The 22,111-nt window shown below is 37.5% G+C and overlaps 1 protein-coding gene across 2 annotated transcripts in view; it reads left to right on the top strand.

Moving 5' to 3' along the window:
- LOC127697709 (contactin-associated protein like 5-2) overlaps window positions 1–22,111 on the top strand; it is a 909,987-nt gene that overhangs the window by 828,479 nt on the left and 59,397 nt on the right. For both annotated transcript variants that reach the window (XM_052201021.1, XM_052201020.1), the window contains exon 21: window positions 12,979–13,063. In XM_052201021.1, the coding sequence (XP_052056981.1) occupies window positions 12,979–13,063 (85 nt within the window). The remainder of the gene's footprint in view (window positions 1–12,978; window positions 13,064–22,111) is intronic.

Here is a 22,111-nt window from a genome sequence, read left to right as displayed (position 1 = left end):
TTCTGTGTATATATTAGATATTAGCCCTCTGTCAGATTTAGGGTTGGTGAAGATCCTTTCTCAATCTGTTGGTTGATGTTTTGTCCTTTTGACAGTGTCCTTTGCCTTACAGAAACCTTGTAGTTTTATGAGGTCCTATTTGTCAATTCTTGCTCGTAGAGCATAAGCAATTGGTGTTCTATTTGGGAACTTTTCCCCTGTGCCCATGTCCTCAAGGGTCTTCCCCAGTTTCTTTTCTATTAGTTTCAGTGTGTCAGGTTTTATATGGAGGTCCTTGATCCAATTGCATTTGAGCTTAGAACAAGGAGATAAGAATGGATCAATTCGTATTCTTCTGCATGCTGACCTTCAATTGAACCAGCACCATTCATTAAAAAGACTATCGTTTTTCCACTGGATGCTTTCAGCTCCTTTGTCGAAGATCAAGTGACCATAGGTGTGTTGGTTCATTTCTGGGTCTTCAATCCTATTCCATTGATCTGCTTGCCTGACATTGTACCAATATCATGCAGTTTTTATCACTATTGCTCTGTAGTAAAGTTTAAAGTCTGGGATATTGAATCCCCCTGAAGTTCTTTTAGTTGAGAATAGTTTTAGCTATCCTGGGTTTTTTGTTATACCAGATGAATTTGAGAATTGCTCTTTGTAGCTCTATGAAGAACTGGGTTGGGATTTTTATGGGGATAGCATTGAATCTGTAGGTTGCCTTTGGCAAGATGGCCATTTTAACTATATTAATCCTGCCAATCCATGAGAATGGAAGTTTTTTTCAATTTTCTGAGATCCTCTTTGATTTCCTTCTTCAGAGATTTGAAGTTCTTGTCCTATAGGTCTTTCACTTGTTTGGTTAGAGTCACCCCAAGATACTTTATGCTGTCTGTAGCTATTGTTAAGAGAGTCATTTCCCTAATTTGTTTCTCAGTCTGCTTATCCTTTGAATATATAAAGGCTACTGATTTACTTGCATTGATTTTGTAGCCAGCCACTTTGTTGAAGTTGTTTATCAGCTGTAGGAGTTCTCTAGTAGAGTTTTTAGGGTCACTTAAGTATATTATCATATCATCTGCAAATAGTGATAGTTTGACTTCTTCCTTTCCAATTTGTATCCCTTTGACTTCCTTATGTTGTCTAATTGCTCTAGCTAGGACTTCAATAACAATGTTGAAAAGATATGGAGAGAGGGAGCATCCTTGTCTAGTCCCTGATTTTAGTGGGATTGCTTCAAGTTTCTCTCCATTTAGTTTGATGTTGGAGACCAGTTTGCTGTATATTGCTTTTACTATGTTTAGATATGGGCCTTGAACTTCTGTCCTTTCCAAGACTTTTAGCATTAAAGGATGTTGAATTCTGTCAGATGCTTTTCAGCATCTAATGAAATGATCATGTGTTTTTTTTCTTTGAGTTTGTTTATGTAGTGGATTGCACTGATGTATTTCCGTATATTGAACCATCTCTGCATACCTGGGATGAAGCCTACTTGATTATGGTGGATGATCGTTTTGATGTGTTCTTGGATTCAGTTTGTTCATGTAGTGGATCGCATTGATATATTTCCATATATTGAACCATCCCTGTATCCCTGGGATGAAGCCTACTTGGTCATGGTGAATGATCGTTTTGATGTGTTTTTGGATTCAAATGACAAGAATTTTATTGAGTAGTTTGCATCGGTGTTCCTAAGGGAAATTGGTCTGATGTTCTCTTTCTTGATTGGATCTTTGTGTGGTTTTAGTATGAGCATAAATGTAGCTTCATAGTGTGGAACAGTTTGAAGAGTATTGGTGTTAGGTCTTGTTTGAAGGTCTGATAAAATTCTGCACTAAAACCATCTGGTCCTGTGCTTTTTTTTTTTTGGTTGGAAGACTTTCTATGATGCCTTCTATTTCTTTAGGGGTTATGGGACTGTTTACATGATCTATTTGATCTTGATTTAATTTTGGTATTTGGTATCTGTCTAGGAAATTGTCCATTTCCTCCAGATTCTCCAGTTGTGTTGAGTATTGGCTTTTGTAGTAGGATCTGATGTTTTTTATGAATTTGCTCAGTTTCTGTTGTTATATCCCCCTTTTCGTTTCTAATTTTATTAATTTGGATACTGTCTCTGTGCTCTTTGGCTAGTCTGGCTAAGGGTTTATCTATCTTGTTGATTTTCTCAAAGATGCAGCTCCTGGTTTTGTTTATTCTTTGTATGGTGCTCTTTGTTTCCACTTGATTGATTTTGATGATTTCCTGTCTTCTACTCCTCCTGGGTGAATTAGCTTCATTTTGTTCCATAGCTTTCATGTGTGTCATTAAGCTGCTGGTGTATGCTCTATCCCATTTCTTTTTGAAGGCACTCAGGGCTATGAGTTTTCCTCTTAGCACTGCTTTCATTGTGTCTCATAAATTTAGGTATGCTGTGCCTTCATTTTCATTAAATTCTAAAAGTCTTTGATTTCTTTCTTTACTTTTTTGGCCAAGGGATTATTGAGTAGAGTATTTTTCAGCTTCCATGTTTATGTGGGCTTTCTGTTGCTTTTGATACTATTAAAGACCACTCTTACTCCATATTGATCTGATAGGAGGCATGTTACTAGTTCAGTCTTCTTATATTTGTTGAGGTCTGTCTTGTGACCTATTTATTATATGGTCGATTTTGGAGAAGGTACCATGAGGTGCTGAGAAAAACATATATTCTTTTGATTTAGGATGAAATGTTCTTTAAATATCTGGTAAATGCAATTGGACCAAAGCTTCAATTAGTTTCACTGTGTCCCAGTTTATTTTCTGTTTTCCTAATCAGTCCATTGAGGAGAGTAGAGTGTTAAAGTCACCCACAATTATTGTGTTAGGTGCAATGTGTGCTTTGAGCTTTAGTGATGTTTCTTGCATTTGGAACATAGATGTTCAGAATTGAGAGTTCTTCTTGGAGTATTTTTCCTTTGATCAGTAAGTAGTGTCCTTCCCTGTCTCTTTTCATGACTTTAGATTGAAAGTCAATTTTATCTGATATTAGAATGGCTACTCTGAGACCATTTGCTTGTAAAATTATCTTCCAGCCTTTTTATCTCTAAGGTATTTTTTGTCTTTGACACTGAGGTGTATTTCCTGTATGCAGCAAAATGTAGAGTCCTGTTTCCTTATCCAGTCTGTTAGTCTATGTCTTTTTATTGGGGAATTGAGTCCATTGATGATAAGAGATATTAAGGCATAGTGATTATTGCTTTCTGTCGTTTTTGATGTTATTTTTATATTTGAGTGGTTATCTTCTTTTGGGTTTTATGAAAGACGGTTACTATTTTCCTTTTCTCAGGGTATAGTTTCCCTCCTTGTATTGGTCTTTTCCCCTTATTATCCTTTGTAGGGCTGGGTTTGTGGAAAGATATTGTGTAAATTTGGTTTTATCATGGAATATCTTGGTTTCTCCATCTATGGTGATTGAGCGTTTTGCTGGGTATAGTAGTTTTGACTGACATGTGTTTTCTCTTAGAGTCTGCATGAGATCTGCCCAGGATCTTCTAGCTTTCATGGTCTCTGGTGAGAAGTTTGGAGTAATTCCGATAGGTCTTCCTTTATATGTTACTTGGCCTTTTTCTCTTACTGCCTTTAATAGTCTTTTTTTGTTTAGTACATTTGGGGTTTTGATTATTATGTGACAGGAGGTATTTCTGCTCTGGTCCAATCTGTTTGGTGTTCTGTAGTCTTGTATATTCTTGGGAATCTCTCTTTAGGTTAGGACAGTTTTCTTCCATAATTTTGTTGAAGATATTTGCTGGCCCTTTCAGCTGTAAATCTTCACTCTCATCTATACCTATAATCCTTAGATTTGGTCTTCTCATTGTGTCCTGGATTTCCTGGATGTTTTGGGTTACAATCTCTTTGCATTTTGCGTTTTCTTTGACTGTTGGGTTGATAGTTTCTATGGTATCTTAGACATCTGAGATTCTTTCTTTCATTTCTTGTATTCTCTTGTTGATATTTGCCTGATTTTTTCCCAGGGGTTTCTATCCCCGAAGTTGTCTCCCTTTGTGATTTCTTACTTGCTTCTACTTCTGTTTTTAGATCCAGGATGGTTTTGCTCAGTTCCTTCATTTGTTTGTTTGTGTTTTTCTTTAATTCGTTAAGAGATTTTTGTGTTTCCTCTTTCATGACTTCTGCCTGTTGACTCAATTTCTCCTGCATTTAAGTGATTTTTGCATTTCCTCTTTATTGACTTCTATCTGTTGACCCATATTCTCCCGAATTTAAGTGATTTTTGTGTTTCCATTGTAAGAGCCTCTAACTTATTCATGCTCCCCTGTAATTTTTTTAAAGAGATTTATTTATGTTCTTTTTGTGTTCCTCTAGCAGCATTGTGACCAGTGATTTTAAATTCAAATCTTGTTTTTCTGGTGTATTGGTGTATCCAGGACTTGCTGTTGTTGGAAAATTGGTTTCAGACACGGCCCCATTGCCTAGATATCTGTTAGTAACATTCCTATGTTTGCCTTTTGCCATGTTTTTATCTCTGGCGTTAGTTGGTCTTGTCGTCACTGTCTGGTGTTTTAACCTCCTGTGAGTCTGCAAAGTTATTTCAGCACCTCTGAATGACTGGATTTCCCTGGCACAGATTGCTCATGTTCTGCCTTCCTCTTGGTTGCCTTTGGAGCCCTAGTGTGACCTGCCCCAAGTTGTCTCTGTGAAAGTGGTGTTGCCCACTTGCTCTTTCAGGGAATTATAATGTTGGATGCTGCGGGGACCTTTTCAAAGTGCTGATCTCTTTGCAGGGCAAAAGATCCCCCAATTGGGTGGGTGCACAAATGGCCCACCTAGCTGCCCAGGCCCTGAGTCCAGATAAAAGCCTGACAGACTTAGGACTGAGAGTTGTTTGCCTCAGGCTATGTCTGCTAAATGATTCTCTCAGGTAGCCAAGATGGCAAGGTGTACCCCTGCAACTGCTGGGCAGTCTTCAGGGCAAACAACCCTCAGACTGGGTTGGAGCACAGATGACTCACTGAGATGCTCAGGGCCTGTGTGCAGACACTAGCCTGACAGGTTTACACCTAAGCAATATTAGCCTTTGGCTATGTCTGCTTGGTTGGCTCTCTCTCTTACATCACTCTGGCATCCAGTAGCTAAGATGGCGGCACACCTCCAGAAGTGATAGACAGTCTGCAGGGTAAACAACCCCCTGGCCGTGTTGGCACATAAACGGCCCACCGAGCTGCCCAGGACCTGTGTGTAGACAAAAGCCTGCCAGGCTTACATCCAATCGATGTTAGCCTCAGGCTATGTGTGCTATCTGGCTTTGTTAGATCTCTCTGTCATATGCTAGGCAAGATGGTGCCGAGCACCCCTGCAAATGCTGGGCAGTCTGCTGGGCAAATGACCTCCTGGCCAGGTTGGCACACAGATGGCCCATACAGCTGCCCATGACCTAGATTTAGGTAAAAGCCTGTCAGGCTTAGACCCAAGCGATGTTAGCCTCAGTCTAGGTCTGCATACCTGGCGCTGTCAGTTCTCTCTGGTGTCTGGGAGCTTGTACTGGCTGGTTTTGAGTGTCATCTTGACAAAGGCTTGAGTTATCACAGAGAAAGAAGTTTCAGTTGGGGAAGTGCCTCCATAAGATCCAACTGAGGCATTTTCTCAATTAGTGATCAGGGAGGAGGGCCCCTTGTGAGTGGTACCACCTTTGAGCTGGCAATCTTGGGTTCTATGAGAGAGCAGACTGAGCAGGCCAGAAAAAGCAAGCCAGTAAGAAAAATCCATCCATGGCCTCTGCATCAGCTCCTGCTTCCTGACCTGATTGAGTTCCAGTCCTTCCTTCCTTCCTTTAGTGATGAACTGCAACGTGGAAGTGTAAGCTCAATAAACCCTTTCCTCCCCAACTTGCTTCTTGGTTGTGATGTTTGTGCAGGAATAGAAACCCTGATTAAGACAGAGCTCTTCAGGCAATTCTTATGCCACCACACAGTTTTTATTACTATTGCTCTGTAGTAGAACTTGAGTTCAGGGATAATGATTCCCCTGGAATATCTTTTGTTGTGTAGAATAGTTTTTGCTATCCTGTTTTTTTTTTTTTTTTTTTTTTTTTTTTTTTTTTTTTGTGATTCCAGATGAATTTGAGAATTGTTCATTCTAGATCTATGAAGAATTGTTTTGGAGTTTTTATGGGAATTGCACTGAATCTGTAGATTGCTTTTGGAAAGATGGCCATTTTTACTATATTGATTCTGCCAATCCATAAACATGGGAGATCTTTCCATCTTCTGAGACTTTCTTTGATTTCTTTCTTCAGAGGCTTAAAGTTCTTGTCACACAGACCCTTCACTTGCTTAGTCAGGGTCACACCTAGGTATGAAATATTATTTGGGACTATTGTGAAGGATGTGATTGTAGTAGGATCTGATGATGTTTTTGAATGTCCACCGTTTCTGTAGTTATGTCTCCATCTTCATTTCTGATTTTATTAATTTGGATACTGTCTCCATGCCCCCTGGTTAGTCTGGCTAAGGGTTTATCTATCTTGTTGATTTTTTCAAGGAACCAGCTCCTTGTTTTATTGATCCTTTATATCACTCTTTTTGCTTCTAATCAAACTTTGCTCTAAGTTTGATTTTTTCCTGCTGTCTACTTCTATTGTGCGTGTTTGTTTCCTTATGTTCTAGAACCTTCAAGTGCACGGTCAAGCTGTTAGTGTAAGCTGTCTCCATTCTCCTTTTGGAGGCACAGAGAACTATGAGTTTTCCTCTCAGCACTGCTTTCATTGTGTTCCATAAATTTTGGTATGATGTTTCTTTATTTTAATTGAATTCTAAAAAGTCTTTAATTTATTTCTTCATTTCCTCCTTCACGTAGCTATCATTGAGAAGAGCATTGTTCAAAGTTCATGTGTATTTGTATTTTCCATTGCTTCTATTTGAACTTATGACCAGCCTTAGGCCGTGGTGATCTGATAAGTTACATTGAATAATTTCAATATTTCTATATCTGTTGAGGCCTGTTTTGTGACCAATTATATGGTCAATTTTGCAGAAGGTACCATGAGGTTTGGGAAGAAGGTATATTCTTCTGCTTTAGGGTGGAATGTTCTATAAATATCTGTTAGATCCAGTTGGTCCATAACTTCAGTTAGTTTCACTGTATCTCTGTTTAGTTTCTGGTCCCATGACTTGTCCATTTTTGACAGTGGAGTGCTGAAGTCTCCTGTTGCCGCCTGCGGCCACATGCGAACCGGAATACCTGGAAGAGAATTCTGAGGGTAACATGAAGGGGGCGAAAGAGAAATGAGTCAAGACGACAGTTGCCCATAGAGACTGACTTTACTATAATTTAGCCAATATTTATAGTCTTTGGAAAAACCACCCTGCCCCCCAAATGGCCACGAGTTCGTTGGATCTTCTTCTCGGCGGGTTGCCTGCTTTCAGTCACACAGTTTTCTGCTAGTCTCCAGGTGGAGCTGCACTGAGGTGGTCCTGGTAGTTAAGGTGAAAGTGGCTGTATTGTTCCCAGCGGGAACAAGGGCGGGAGATAACGCCAGGGGAAGGGTGGAGGCTATAGGCCAGGAATGTCACAGCTTGAATAGGCCATAGATAACGCCAGGGGAAGAGTGGGGGTTGCCAGACAGGAGGGTCACAGCTAAATGCTGTGGGGGGAAGGGACAGTCTCCCACTATTATTCTGTGGTGTGCAATGTGTTCTTAGAGCTTTTGAAGATTTTCTTTTATGAATGTGGTTGCCCTTGTGTTCAGAGCATAGATCTTCAGAATTGAGAATTCATCTTGGTAGACTTTTCCTTTGATCAGTAGGAAGTATCCCTCCTTATCTTTTTTGCCAACTTTTGGTTGAAACTGAATTTTATTTTATCTAAGAATGGCCACTCCAGCTTGGTTCTTGGGACCATTTGCTTGGAAAATTGTTTTCCATCCTTAACATAGATAGTGCCTATCTTTGTCACTAGGGTAGGTTTCTTATATGCAGCAAAACGTTGGCATCTGTTTACATATCTAGTCCATTAGTTTATGTCTTTTTATAGGGGAATTGAGACCATTGATATTAAGAGATATTAAGGAAAAGTGATTGTTGCTTACTGTTTTCTTCTTAGTTAAAGGTGACATTCTCGTTGTATTGCTCTTCTATTGAGCTTGATGATCGATTACCTTATTGATTTTTCTACAGTGTTGTTTGCTGTCTTGTGTTGGTATTTTCCACCCATTATCCTTTTCAGAGCTGCATTTATGGACAGATACTGTGTAATTTTGCTTTTATCATGGAGTGTCTTGTTTTAAACATATATGGTAATTGAAAATTTTGCTGGGTATAGTAATCTGGGCTGATATTTATGTTCTCTTAAGGTCTGTATGATATCTGCCCAGGCTCTTCTGGCTTTCATAGCCTCTGGTGAGAAGTCTGTTGTAATTCTGATAGGTCTGCCTTTATAGGTTACTTGACCTTTTTCTCTCATTGCTTTTAATATTATTTATTTGTTTAGTGCATTTGGTGTTTTGATTATTATATGACGGGAGGAATTTCTGCTCTGGTCCAATCTGTTTGGAGTTCCGTAGGCTTCTTGTATGTTCATGGACATCTCTTTCTTTAGGTTAGGGAAGTTTTCTTCTATAATTTGTTGAAGATATTTGTTGGGCCTTTAAGATGAAAATTCTCATTTTCTTCTATTCCAATAATCCAAAGTTTTGGTATTTTCATTGTGTCCTGGAGTTCTTGGATGTTTTGGTTTACAAGATTTTTGCATTTTGCATTTTGTTTGACTGTTGAGTCAATGGTATCTTCAGCATCTGAGATTCTTTCTTCAGTTTCTTGTATTCTGTCTTTGATGCTTGTGTCTATGATTACTGAATTCTTTCCAAGGTTTTCTATTTTCAGAGATGTCTCACTTTATTATTTCTTTGTTGATTCTATTTCCAGGTGTAGATCCTGACTAGTTTTGTTCAGTTCCTGCACTTATTTGCTTGTTTTTTTTTTTCCTGAAAATATTTAAGGAATTTTTGTGTTTCCTCTTTAAGGGCTTTTACCCGTTGATCCATCTTCTCCTGTGTTTCTTTTAGGGATTTTTGTGATTCCTCTTTAAGGGTTTCTATATGTTGACCCATGTTCTCCCATAATTCCCTTTGGGATTTTTGTATTGTCTCTTTAAGGGCTTCAACCGCTTGACCCATATTATCCTGTATTTCTTTAAGAGATTTTTGTGTTTCCTCTTTAAGGGCTTCTACCTTTTGACATATTCTCTTGTGTTTCTTTAAAGGATTTTTAAATGTGCTTCTACCTGTTGACCCATGTTCTTTTGTATTTCATTAAGGGAGTTATTTATGTCCTTCTTGAAGACCTCCATCAGTGCTATGAGATATGATTTTAAATCTTGTTCTTGCTCTTCTGATGTGATGGAGCATGCAGGATTTGCTGTTGTAGGAGAGTTTTGTTCTGATGGTGCCATGCTGCCTTGGTTTCTGTTGGTAATGATCTTGCATTTGCCTTTAGCCATCTTGTTATCTCTGGTGTTAGCTGGTCTTGCTGACACTATCTTCTCTATCCTGCAGGCCTGTGTTTCTGTACTCCTGGGATTCTTTTTCTGTCCAATGCCCTGCAAACAGCTGATTCTCCAGGAAGTATCAAGCGATGTGGTATCCCCTGTGGCAGACTTCGAAAGGGTGGAATGCCCTGCTCCTGCCAATTCTCAAATGTCCTGCTAATAATACCCTGCTCCTGTTGGTTCTCCTGAGAGTATCAGAAAGTAGTGTCCTCTCCGTGCCAGATGTGGCACAGGTCTCCCACATCCGATGGAAAGGGGAGGTGACAGGGGAGGAGGGAGGAGTGGAAAGGGCAGAAGGGGATAAGGCAAACTGGAGTTTGTCGGTAGTGAATCCCAGAGCAGAGGGGCTCTGTGACTCTCTGTGCTGGGTGGTTATGCTTACCTAATACCCTGCTCCTGTCGGTTGGTTCTCTAGAGAGTATCAGGAAGTGGTGTCCTCTCTGTGCCAGATGTGGGGCAGGTATCTGCAAACTTTATTCTTAAACCAAGACAAATATATAAGAAAATCTTAAGTGTTTAAATTTGGGGATATTATTGTAAAAGTTTCACTTTTTGAACTCCCTGTGGTCATGGAGACACATGGAGAGCAGAGATCCTTCTGATGTGGCCTATGTTAGAACCTAAGAATAAATATTAGTTATTCTGATTATATGGAAGATCAGAAATAATTATTGGTTGTATAAAATATATGATTACTGTAATGTCAGAAGTTACCTCTTACTATTATTACATTCTTTCTGAAATGAGTTAGGGTGAACACCTGCTGCTTAACTGCTTAACTGATGAGTGATAGAAATTGTAATTATGACTTTCTGTTTATATAATGTGTGGTGTCCAGAGGACAACGACATGTCTAAGAGCTATCCTTTTTTGTTGTTGTTGTTTGATACAAGGATTCTTGTAGGTCTACAAATCACAAAGAAGAGGATAATTTGTCTCTCTAGTGAGCTCAAGAGATCTCCCGGCTTCTTTCTTCCAAGTGCCTGCATTACCAACAGATATCATCACATTTGATATTTTAGCTGGATTCTGGATCCAAATTAAGGCCCTTGTACTTACTACTCCTGAGGCAAACACTTCACTGACTGAACTTGCCTTCCAGTTCCTTGTTTGTTTATAATTTTACTGAAACCCAATGGGAAAATTGGGCATGTTCTGTTGAGCATTTAACAAATTATATATATATATATATATATATATATATATATATATATATATATATATATATATATATATATATATATATATATATTTTTGAGACAGGTTTCTCTGTATTGCACATTCTGTCTTGACTCACTCTGGATACCAGCCTGGCCTCAAACTTAGAAATCTACCTGCATCTGCCACTCAAGTGCTGGGATTAAAGACATGTGCCACCACTGACTGGATACAAATAACATTTTTAATACCTTTTTATTTTCTGACCTCATCACAAATAACTCACATAGAACACAGAGATAACATTAGAAGTCTGTGCAATATTCAGCAATCAATTTATAGTCTATATTAAGCAGGCATTTGCTATTTGCCAAGTGCTGAAGAAAGCAGACAAGTCTAGGGCTGAGATTGTATGTTTATCAAGTCTGTTGGCCGAGAAAAATAACATGATTGACTTCCTAACAATCCTACCCAATTCTAAGCTAATATATATCTTTTCCTCTTTCATCCCCAAAATGCTATTTAATGTTATTTAATGCAAGCAAACAAAAACAACAAAAGCAAAAAGCTAGTCCCTGACCAGCCTCTATGGAGCATTTCAATAATGCTATACAACTGTCAGGAAGAAAGTGCAGGTGGTTATTACTGCACTCAGCCACCAAGTAAGATCCCCAGCACATATGCATTTCCCCATCTCTGCTTATTTAACTATTAACATTGCCCTTTGAAGGACAGGTAGACAAATATGACTACTTGGAGACATAGACAGAGATCTTGAGTCCAGAAATTGCATGGTCATGCACAACTATTTAGGTACTAATATGTACCTTAGCTATGTTATTCTCCATTGTGACTTCTTTTTCTCTGTGACTAGGTTGATCTATTTCATAACATTGTAAAGAAAAAGAAACTCTGAAGTATGCATTTGTATCCTATTTCATACATTATTTACTAAAGAAGAAATAATTTAGTCTTATTAAAAAACTTGTGAAATAAAATTAAATCACAAACTATGAGTAATAGACTGTACTAAGTTGATAAGATAAACTATAAGATCAGGAGGTTGCTAAAGAGAGTCACTCAGTGTGTGTGTGTGTGTGTGTGTGTGTGTGTGTGTGTAGAAAGTGAGTTATGGATATAGGAACTAGGTGGAAAGGTTAGGTATTAGTCCTGATCAATTTATTTAGTCCAAATAGAGAAAACTCACTCACCCCATTATATGACTCTTTCTCTTCCTCTCTAGCATCTGCACTACTAAATGATGAGTATAGTATCATTTAGTTGTTCAAAGTGGAAATTTGAGGTCAGAAGCCACTGGCCAGAGAACAGGGATCAGTTGATGAAGCATTTCATTTCCCTGTATGAGGATCTGAGGTCAGATCGTAGAACCTTTATAACAATCTGGGAGGGATGACTTGTAATTCCTGTGTTTGTTAGAGAGTAGGTGGAGACAAGCTCTTTCTTCAGAGCCTGTTGGCCAGGTAGGATAACCTATTTAGTAAAGTTCTCAGCCAAAGAGATATACCATCTCAGACAAAAGGAAAAAAGGCTCCTGAGCAATGGCACATGGGATTGTCTTCTGACTTTTAAATAAGATACATTTATGCATCTGTTCCTCAAATAATAGAGATTAGAAGAATATACTGTATCTGACAAAACTGAGAAAAATTGAGATAAATTGATCGTGTAGCCCAGGAAGAAGAAACAGGAGGGGAGCAAATCAGATTCAGCAGTACCTGAAGCCAGGGATGATTACTAAAGAAGTAGCCTAGAAACCAAGGGCTAGAGAATCAATCTGTGACTTCTGTTCTGTCTTCCTGTGAAGGTTGATCAGCCAGCTCTGTCAGTGGCAGCAATGCTTTCATCCTTTCATAAACTATTTATCAAACTGTGTTAGAAAGGTCTATAGTCCACACCTGAAAACAGGTGAGGGATATGGAGGGAATAAAAGTTGGGGCTGTAAGAACAAGAGAGGAGGAAGAAGGGAAAATGGGCAGTACAACTGGGTCCCACTTAATGTAGCAGGTAACAGATGGGCTTCTCTGCTTACTTGTTTTCACAGAAGTAGCTGGTGAAAATTCTCTGCAGGGAGATTAATCCATAACAATTGTCCCATAGAGTTTCTAAGGGAACAAAAGCCCCATGAAAGACTTCATACTACACGAAGTAAAGAAAACAGACTTTATGTGCATTGTGGGAAAACTGGTGGGACATCTCAAATCTCCATTGAGAGAAAATTCTGTAAACTCTAAGTGGTTTACAAATGGGGTTGCTATATGCCTCTGAAAACCTGGACTTTGTTTTATTTTCCTACAGATAGACCAGCAACTCTTCAGCTATACCTTCTCCCCAGAAGTGGAGTTGCAGACAGCGAGGTCACTCATCCTAGGCAAAGTCACAGGTCTGTTTTTGTTATTGTATATATTCCGCATATGTAACTTGATGAATTTGTCACCTCTGTTGGTGTGTTTAATTGAAGACATTGCTCCTATCTGCAGTCTTAATTTAGGCTTTGAAACAGGATATACTGAAATACACATGTGCTAATGATGCAGAATACCATTTATGTCTACTTTATTAAATGGAAAATTTTTACCTTCTGTTCTCTGTATCTTACATATTTCTGCTCTATGTATAATGTGATTTTCCCCTTTTTGAGGGAAACATTTTTGATGTATATTTTTTCTGTTTTGAAGTTTCTGAATTTATACATTTTTATTTAGTTCCTGAATTTTATAAACTTTTTCCCCAGGAGAGGGAAGGGGTAGCGTGTGAGCACAGGGTAGAAGGGAGAGGGGGAGAGTGTGGGGGAAGAAAGCGAGCAAGAGAGAAAACAAAAATGAAAGAAAAAGGGAAGGGGGAGAGTTAGAGGGAAAGTAAAGGAGGAACAGGTGAAGGAGCAAGAGAGGGACACAAAAGGGCTATGGAGAGAAAGCACAAATGCATTCTGAGTGGCTTTAGAGACTGGAGTAATGTCTCATGACTGCTGCCAATGCACACTTCTTCCAGGTCTGCATCCATGATATTTTGACAGGAACAAGAAGCTGTTTATATAAGGAGAGATCACTCTGAGGAAATGACAGATGTGCATCCTAGACACTGCCCTCCTTTTTATGACCAGATTTGAAGTGCAGAAATGACAATGAGCACATCCCTTCCCTCTCGTCTCCTTGATTTGAAATGTCATTTGTTGTTTCTACTTTTGAAAGTTTGAAATTATTGAATTCCCAGCAATACATGCTTTGAATTCATAAGCATCTGAAATTTGGTGTGTAGGTGTGTGTTGATGATTTTAATTTTATGTGTCTGGTAATAGATTTATTTTTAAAGTTTTTTACTTGATGTTTTTACACTGCTTAAGTCTATTAATTAATTCATATGTATCTTTGTATCTAGTCACATGCAGTATTCATCTTTATTTATTAATTCTCAGTCCTTCACATATCAACTATTGATTATTTCACATTCTAAGTATGCAACTCTGAGGTCTGAATATAACCAAATTTGCAATAATTATATCCTCATATATTTTGTGCTCTTCAAACTTTACTGTCAAAATAATATCAATTCTAGGACTCTTAAACACTTATTTTTTACTAGTGATTTTGTGGTGTGTGTGTGTGTGTGTGTGTGTGTGTGTGTGTGAGAGAGAGAGAGAGAGAGAGAGAGAGAGAGAGAGAGAGAGAGAGAGAGAGAGAGAGAGAGAGAGAGAGAGACGGGGTGGGAATGGGTACATACCATTGAGATGTGGATCATGAGATCAAACTCAATTCATGATCATCAGACTTGATTTGCAGACCAAATTATATCCACTTTAATTTTTGATTTTGTTTTTAGTTTCCTCAGGTGTGCTTAGTTGCAATTAAGACACCAAATTAATCATACTAATTTTTTTCACTTCTTTCACAAAATTTGTATTGTTTGGCCAACAAAACCATTAATTAAGGAAACTTGCTTGTTTCTTCTTGGTTTTCATCTATTTTTAACACATTTTGACTATCATTATTGAACACTCTATCTCTGCCAGTTCTATTTTATGATTCTCTGGGGAGCTATGTCAGTTACTATTGGTTTTCTAATTCATTCCTCTAACAGATTCTTCTTTGTATGTTTTGGATAAGTATATAAAAATGTGTGTATGTGCAGATATTTGTGCTGATACACTCTTATACAAACATGTATATACATATTTAGTTGAAACTGACTTCTGAGAATATGTAGGATGTCAAATGGATTACTTCCTTCTTGAGAATAATTTGAATTTATTCAACCATGGGAATTCTGGTTAGGATAATTTCAGTCTCAGGTTTCTTTCTTGTGCAAAACAGAAGTATATTTTTGAATTCTGAAGCTCAATGACATTAAAGTTCTTGGCAGTGCTTCTCAGAATAAATGCTGTTAATGTTAGTGATCAGATATATAATGTTATTTTATTTATTCTTTCGTGATTTCATAGATCCCCCATTGCTCTCTCCTATCCCTTCTTTTTAGTTAAGTATTTCTTCTCACATCTGCTTTGATTTATTTCTTTTTCCACACTGTGATTTGTTTACACTCATCTGTTCTCTTTCCACTTAGGGTCTCATCAAAGGTGAGGAAAGCATGTTGCATACTTCCATTTATTTAAGGCATTTTTGCTTCTACTGTGGTTTCCCTTAAAATTTATCTTCCTCATGCAAGGTCTCCGACTCGATATTCTCAGTCTCCTTTAGAAGGGTTAAGTTGGTCCTCACCCCTCCTTACCCCCACACCACACTTACTTACCATGACTTACTGCCTAGGTCCTAAAGGACCTCTCCCGATGCCCATTAGAATGTAGAACTGGGTGGTTCAGTGAATAAGATCTCTTATCTATGAAGACTAAAGAGCTGTATTTATTCTCCAGAACCTACATGAGAGAAAAGAATTGACTCTTCCGAATTTTCCATGATTTCTGTACATATGTATTGGGACATATATACTCTCCTTTTTTGTATACTCTCCTTCTTATGTAAATATATTTAATTTAAAAATAAAAGCAAGAATGAGAGAGAAGGCTCACTGGCTGCTCTTCCAAAAATCTTGAGTTCAAATCCCAGCAACCATGTAGTGGCTCACAACCACTTATAATGAGATCTGATGCCCTCGTCTGGAGTGTCTGAATACAGCTACAGTGTACTTACCTATAATAACTAAAAATTATATATATATATATATATATATATATATATATATATATATATATATATATATATATATATATTTAAAGAGAGAAAGTAAATGAAAGTGAGCCATGGAACTGGGGCTAAGGTTCACAGTAGCACGGAAATGGAGAAAAAAAGGTGGGTTTTGACAAAAATGAATGTGTTAGTAGCCTGACACAGAGAGGTAAAAGGTTCAACAAAAATATTGCTTGGCCCTTATAACAAATATCATACTCATACCACTATACAATCTAAGTAAAATTTGCTTTGAGGGACAGTTTTTCCTGTGAAATAAAGATCTTCAAACATTTTTCATAGTAGATTCCAGGGGGAAATATGTGTAAAATTTGTCTTAGTGTTTTTCAACGGTGTTTTATTTCAAAGCCAAACCAAATTTGTTCATTTTCTTTCTGAGAAAGGAAAGAAAAATTAACTGTCCTAAAGTCTGGTGATTTTGCACATACTCTGTACCAACCCTGCTGCTTTAGGCATCAGGATAAATAGAAGAGATTATTTTCTGAGTGATCCTGAGTTGAAGATACTAGCCCATAAAAAGAGCCAATGTCATTTTTCACATTAAAACTAAGATGGGGTGGCAAGATGGCATATTGGGTAATGGTTTCTACCTCCAAACTTGATGATGAATTTGATTACTGGGACCTACATGGAGGGAGGAGAGAACTAACTTTCCCCTATTGTCTTATTTTCTACATACATGTACTGTAGTATGCAGATACACATATTATATAATAAATGAATAATTATGCTGAAGAGCATTTACTCTCTATGAGTGAAGATGATTTTCTATGGCAAGTCATAAGATGTAGCTAGATTGTATTTTATTTTATTTTTTGAGACAATATTTTAAGTTATTCATCAATCTAGATGATTACCCAATATATATATGAACTCAAAAAAGTCACCCTTTCAAGAACCAATTAAAAATTGGCTAATGATAATACTAGGTCCAATTTTCTGATGTACTACCAAATTGATTTATAGAGTGGTTGTACCAGCTTGCAATCCCACTAGCAATGGAGGGGTTTTCCTCTTTCTCCATATCCTCGCCAGCATCTGGTGTCACTTGAGTTTTTGATCTTAGCCATTCTGACTGGTGTGAGGTGGAATCTCAAGTTTGTTTTGATGTGCTATGACTATTTTTAGTGTTCACTGTCACTTTGTTTATTTTTAAGTATTTTACTTGGCTATACCAAATACTATATTAATGACATTAAGAGAAAGTCACATTAGTGTCTGATTAGGTGACTCAGTAAGGAATCTAATTGTATGGGAGTCTCAGAACCTATGTAAAGAAACCCAGACATCGTGACGTGTACTTGAAATACTAGTTCTGGGGCAGCTGTGTAGATATGTTCAGCTGTCTGACTATTCAGTCTAGCATACTTGGAGAGTGAAAGGGCATTAATAATACTCTGAAAGAAGAGAAACAAAATTTCAAAATAGTGAGGGAAGTGTATACAATGTCTGGGTGATGAAAACTAGGGTTGTTCTCTGGCACATGTGCATGCACAGACATAGAAACACACACACACACACACACACACACACACACACACACATACACATCAACAAAACACATATTTGCATACTCATAAACACCATCATTTACCGATAAATCTTCATACATACCAAAGAGAGAAAGATAAAGCAACATAATAGAAAGGGGAGAGAAACATATTTAGGCAAGTAAATCATTTGAACAAAGCCATCTCTGAAGATGCCTCAGAAAGAACCATTTTGCATTCATCAGAGTCAGATCACCTTGTTGTTTCAATGTCTCCTATTTACTTGGTCCCTCATAATAATCAATAGATCTCAGAATTGATGTGGAGAAAAAGGAAAATTTCTCCATTGCTGGTGGGATTGCAAGCTGGTACAAACCACTCTATAAATCAGTTTGGTGGTACACAATACAATTGGACCTAGTATTATCATTAGCCAATTTTTAATTGGTCTAGAAGGACTGATTTTTTTGAGATCATATGTATTTTGGATATTCATCTAGTTTGATAAATAACTTAAAATATTGTCTCAAAAAATATAATCAAATAAAATCTAGCTACATCTTATGACTTGCCATCAAAATTTCTTTTTCAGTATGGCCCTATTCAGTTCTGAGACTGAAGGGCAGATTTAATAATTCTCAAACCATTTTTATTCCAATTTAATTACATTCAGGAATTCAGGTCAAAAGTAGTACAATGAGAAATAAGCAAGAGAGTAAGCACAAAATTGTCAAGGCAGTAAGCAAAATCCCACATCACTTCATTGACAGTTGTTTCCAAAGGTGTGTAAGGATGACCAAAATACCTGAGCCTTCTTCCTTGTCCAAGCCCAGAATCTTGCCTGAAGCTTGTTTCTGCTGTAACCTACTTCCCTATTATGCCCTAATGTCAGATTCCTGCTTAATCCATTGTCCTTGGCCAATATCAGACTCCTGCCAGGCAGCATGGCACCCCAATAAGGCTCTCCACATCTCTCCCTTTTTTATTTCATAAACAAGGTTGAGCCTGACTTAGGTCATTCTCCCAAGAGGGCCTTCCTTAACCATCATCAAGATCACATGCAACTTGTTTGTATTAATTGAACAAACACTGCCTTATTAGTGTTTAATAATAAACAAACACTGCCTTATTAGTATTTATTAATAAACACGACCTTTTGGCACATGTCTTTCTCTTAGGTCAGTAAGATGTTGTGTGGGATCTTACCCATCCTTGACTTGCTAGCCTGTTAAATTAGTGGATCTGTTTGGCGATTCATTCTCAGTTTCATGCCATGTACCTTGGCTGGCAAGAGATTAATATTGTTATGACATTCTTAAAGCCAGGATGTAAATACTGATTTCAGGCTATGGATAATTTTGCCAGCATTATCAGCAGCATCAAAGCTCAGTGGAGCAGCATTCTTTAAATTCATAATCTCAGTATAGAGAAGTTGTTATAATGACTCTTCTCTATCCTTTAGTGTGACCAGTTATTCTCACTCCATTATGGACTGGCATAGAAATCAATCCAATATTGAAAATGATAGTCTTCGTTTGGAAGGCTGGTTCTGGACATTTTCAGAGACATATTTGGAAGTGAGCTGCAGTTCTTTATGATGTTGTGTTAGCAATAGATAAAATTGGAATAGGATCTGGATTTCAAATGAGAGTTAGTGACTATGTTAAAACTCCTAATCTTTTATTAATTGGTTATGCCAAAATTATTTTGGTCTCTTCTATAGTATTTAATGTACGTTGTATCGATTGTACACTTTCTAATTGTGTTGTGTTGAAAACTGGCATGTCCGTTACGATGGTCTATTGACCAGCTTTTTTCATATTACCTGTATTATAGGACCCTGGTATTCTGGGAAAAAGCTTGCAGGGGCTGGAGGAAGTGAGTCAGGCTTTACATAGAAGAAAGAGAGAAGTGGGCTTGATTATTGCTAGTATAGCAGCTTTAATTACACTGATAGCACCATTGCCTCTGCCAATTGCCTTGACACAAAAAGTTAAGACAGCTAATTTTGTTAATCATTTAGCAAAAAATGTTACTAATATTCTGAGTATTCAAGAAGACTTAGGCATTTGAGCAGCAGATTGACGCTCTTTATGATACCATTCAAATTATTGGAGAACAGGTCCAAAGTTTAAAATTAAGAAGTCATCTCGAGTGCCATGCTAAATACCAATGGATTGCGTTACTTCTAAAGTTTACAATGATAGTCACTATAATTGCAAAAGGGTTCAAAAACACTTGCAGGGTATTTGGCATAATTACAACATCTCTCTAGATGTTTTATCTTTGCATACTGAGATTATGAATTTAAAGAATTGCCATCAAAATCTTAAAGTTTCTGATGACAAATCAAAAACAAACCCATAAGAACTGCAAGAGCATCAAAATTGATGGAGACATTTCTGAGTAGAGATTGAATATATGACCTCCATTTGAAAGGCAAGTGCTAGATTTCTTAGACTATTCTCAGACCAAGTCTATCCTAATCTATTTTCCGTGGAACTCAGAATATGTGGCTTGTTAGTGCTGTTTTCAATGAAGTGACTTTATGATTTAGGAAAAAAACGCCCTTTTAAAACACAAAAACAGGTTAATGTCAGAAGGAAAATAACTATAACTACAAAATTATAAAATGGCATTAAAATGACATTTAGAGCATACTGATAGTTATTTGTTTCTACAGGTAGTGTTGACTAACCATCTTCTGTTTGCTGGTTTGGTAGCTAAAAGCTTACCCATATCAGAGACTATATTTCTTAGGGCCAAATGGGTTAAATCTTTGCTCAGTTGACATTCTGCATCAACTTGATCCTAATAAAACACATAAAAATGAAACAAATTCCATCATAGGGGTATGAAACCTATAAATCTCAGAACAATGAGTGATAACCTTGAAATTCTTTTGATCTGGTAAGCTGAAGTAAGTCATAACAGTGCCCATTAAAGAACTGGGTCATTCAATTCTGTTAGTTCTTCCATTTGTATTTCAAGTGTATATCATCTTTCTCAGCAGTACTGTAAAGTAGAGTGAGAATCCTGAATGCTCCATGAATCTCAGATTGGATAACTGAGGATGTTTACATTATTAATGAAAAGTATATTATTTTAAGTACCCATTTTGAAAGCCTCTAATTTTATTTTGACTTCATGCTCTGTTGGGATTTTCTTAGGATTCAGGTCTGGTACAGTCAATATAAAACTGAGCAACAAAACTGAAAGTAGATGATGACTGGCATGCATGATGTTATGCATATCTATATGCATACATGTGTCTGTTATTTACATGAATGCTTCTGTATACATTCCAGCCACAGAGATATGGTTAGGTCAGAAGATGATTTTGGATATTGGCTAGTGGCATCTATCTCTTTAGGGGAAGTATCTCTTTTTCACCATGGTATAGAGTAGGCTAGCCAACTGGAGAGCTTCCAGAGGTTCTCCTCTTTCTTTTTCCAGTTACGTATTCTCATGTACATCTAGGTTTTTGTGAATCCAGAGGACTATGCTTGTACAGTCAGTGTTTTACCTACTAAGCCATTGACCACTGTTTCTGAATTTCAAAAATTAGTTGAACATTAAAAGAAACTCACTTTGTAATGTGTCTATCAAAGCTACTGTAAATGGAACTTGAAAGAAGGCAAAGAAGAATACTTATATTCTTAATAAATGTGTCTCTCTGGTACCTTGTGAAGTGCACTACTACTGCATATCTGTCAGTGTCTTAGGGATGTGTCCCATCAAGATCAGCACAATGATAAGAGAAACTATGAAAAGTCACCTTACTGAATTCTGATGAATTTAGAAAAAAACAGTGCCATCATCATTCATCATTCTCCACCTGTCTGGTAGTATCTGTGACTTCATTCACCTTTTTGTGTTCATTCAGTCTTAGATGAGTATTAATAATAAGAACAACAAAAAAAGATGAAATCTACAACCCAAGGCTTAAACACTACCAGTTCCATGTATCCTCTTCGAGGAAAAAGCTTTCCTTTGTTTAAAAAGAAAAAAAAGAAAATAAATTCCTGAGAAAGTTCTGGGGTGAATATCTCAATATGAGTTTTCAACTGACAGCCCCAAATTAATATAGTAGTGGTAAGACACTGAACACCATCCCCTGAACATTCATTCATAAGCTGTGAATATGGAGGAGAAATGTTTTCTGTTGCGTTAAGTATTGTAGTGGTCTGAATGAGAATGGCCTCTATAGGCTCATATATTTGACTACTCTTGTTCAGATAGTGGGATTTTTGGGGTATGTGGCCAGGATGAAGGAGGTGTGTCATCTCTCTCTCTCTCTCTCTCTCTCTCTCTCTCTCTCTCTCTCTCTCTCTCTCTCAGCTTGGTAGTTATTGTCCCAAAGTTTAGGCTGTTAGCTACTGGTCCAAACCATAGTCATCTGTCTGGAGCCATTTTCTTCCCATGATGGCCATAGAGTCATTCCTTGATGCTATAAGCAAATTCCTAAATTAAATGATTTATTTTATAGTTTTCCTCAGTCAACTGAATACATTAAAATTAGAAAAGACAATGTATGAAATGGAAAGTAAATTGCTCTTTTCAGGGAGCTATGAATTGTGAGAAGCAAAAATTAGCCTTGATTAAGAAAAGTGCTCATTGACTAGAGCCAGATAAAGCTGTAACCAGGAAGGCTCTGCTAGTTCATGACAAATACAGAGTGGGGCACTCTCAGCCAGCCATTGAACTGAGAACAGGGTCCCCAGTGGGGGAGCTAGATAA

The sequence above is a fragment of the Apodemus sylvaticus genome, chromosome 12, assembly GCF_947179515.1.
Source record: "Apodemus sylvaticus chromosome 12, mApoSyl1.1, whole genome shotgun sequence".
In the NCBI taxonomy this organism is placed as follows: domain Eukaryota; kingdom Metazoa; phylum Chordata; class Mammalia; order Rodentia; family Muridae; genus Apodemus; species Apodemus sylvaticus.
This window is presented reverse-complemented; position numbering and strand designations above follow the sequence as displayed.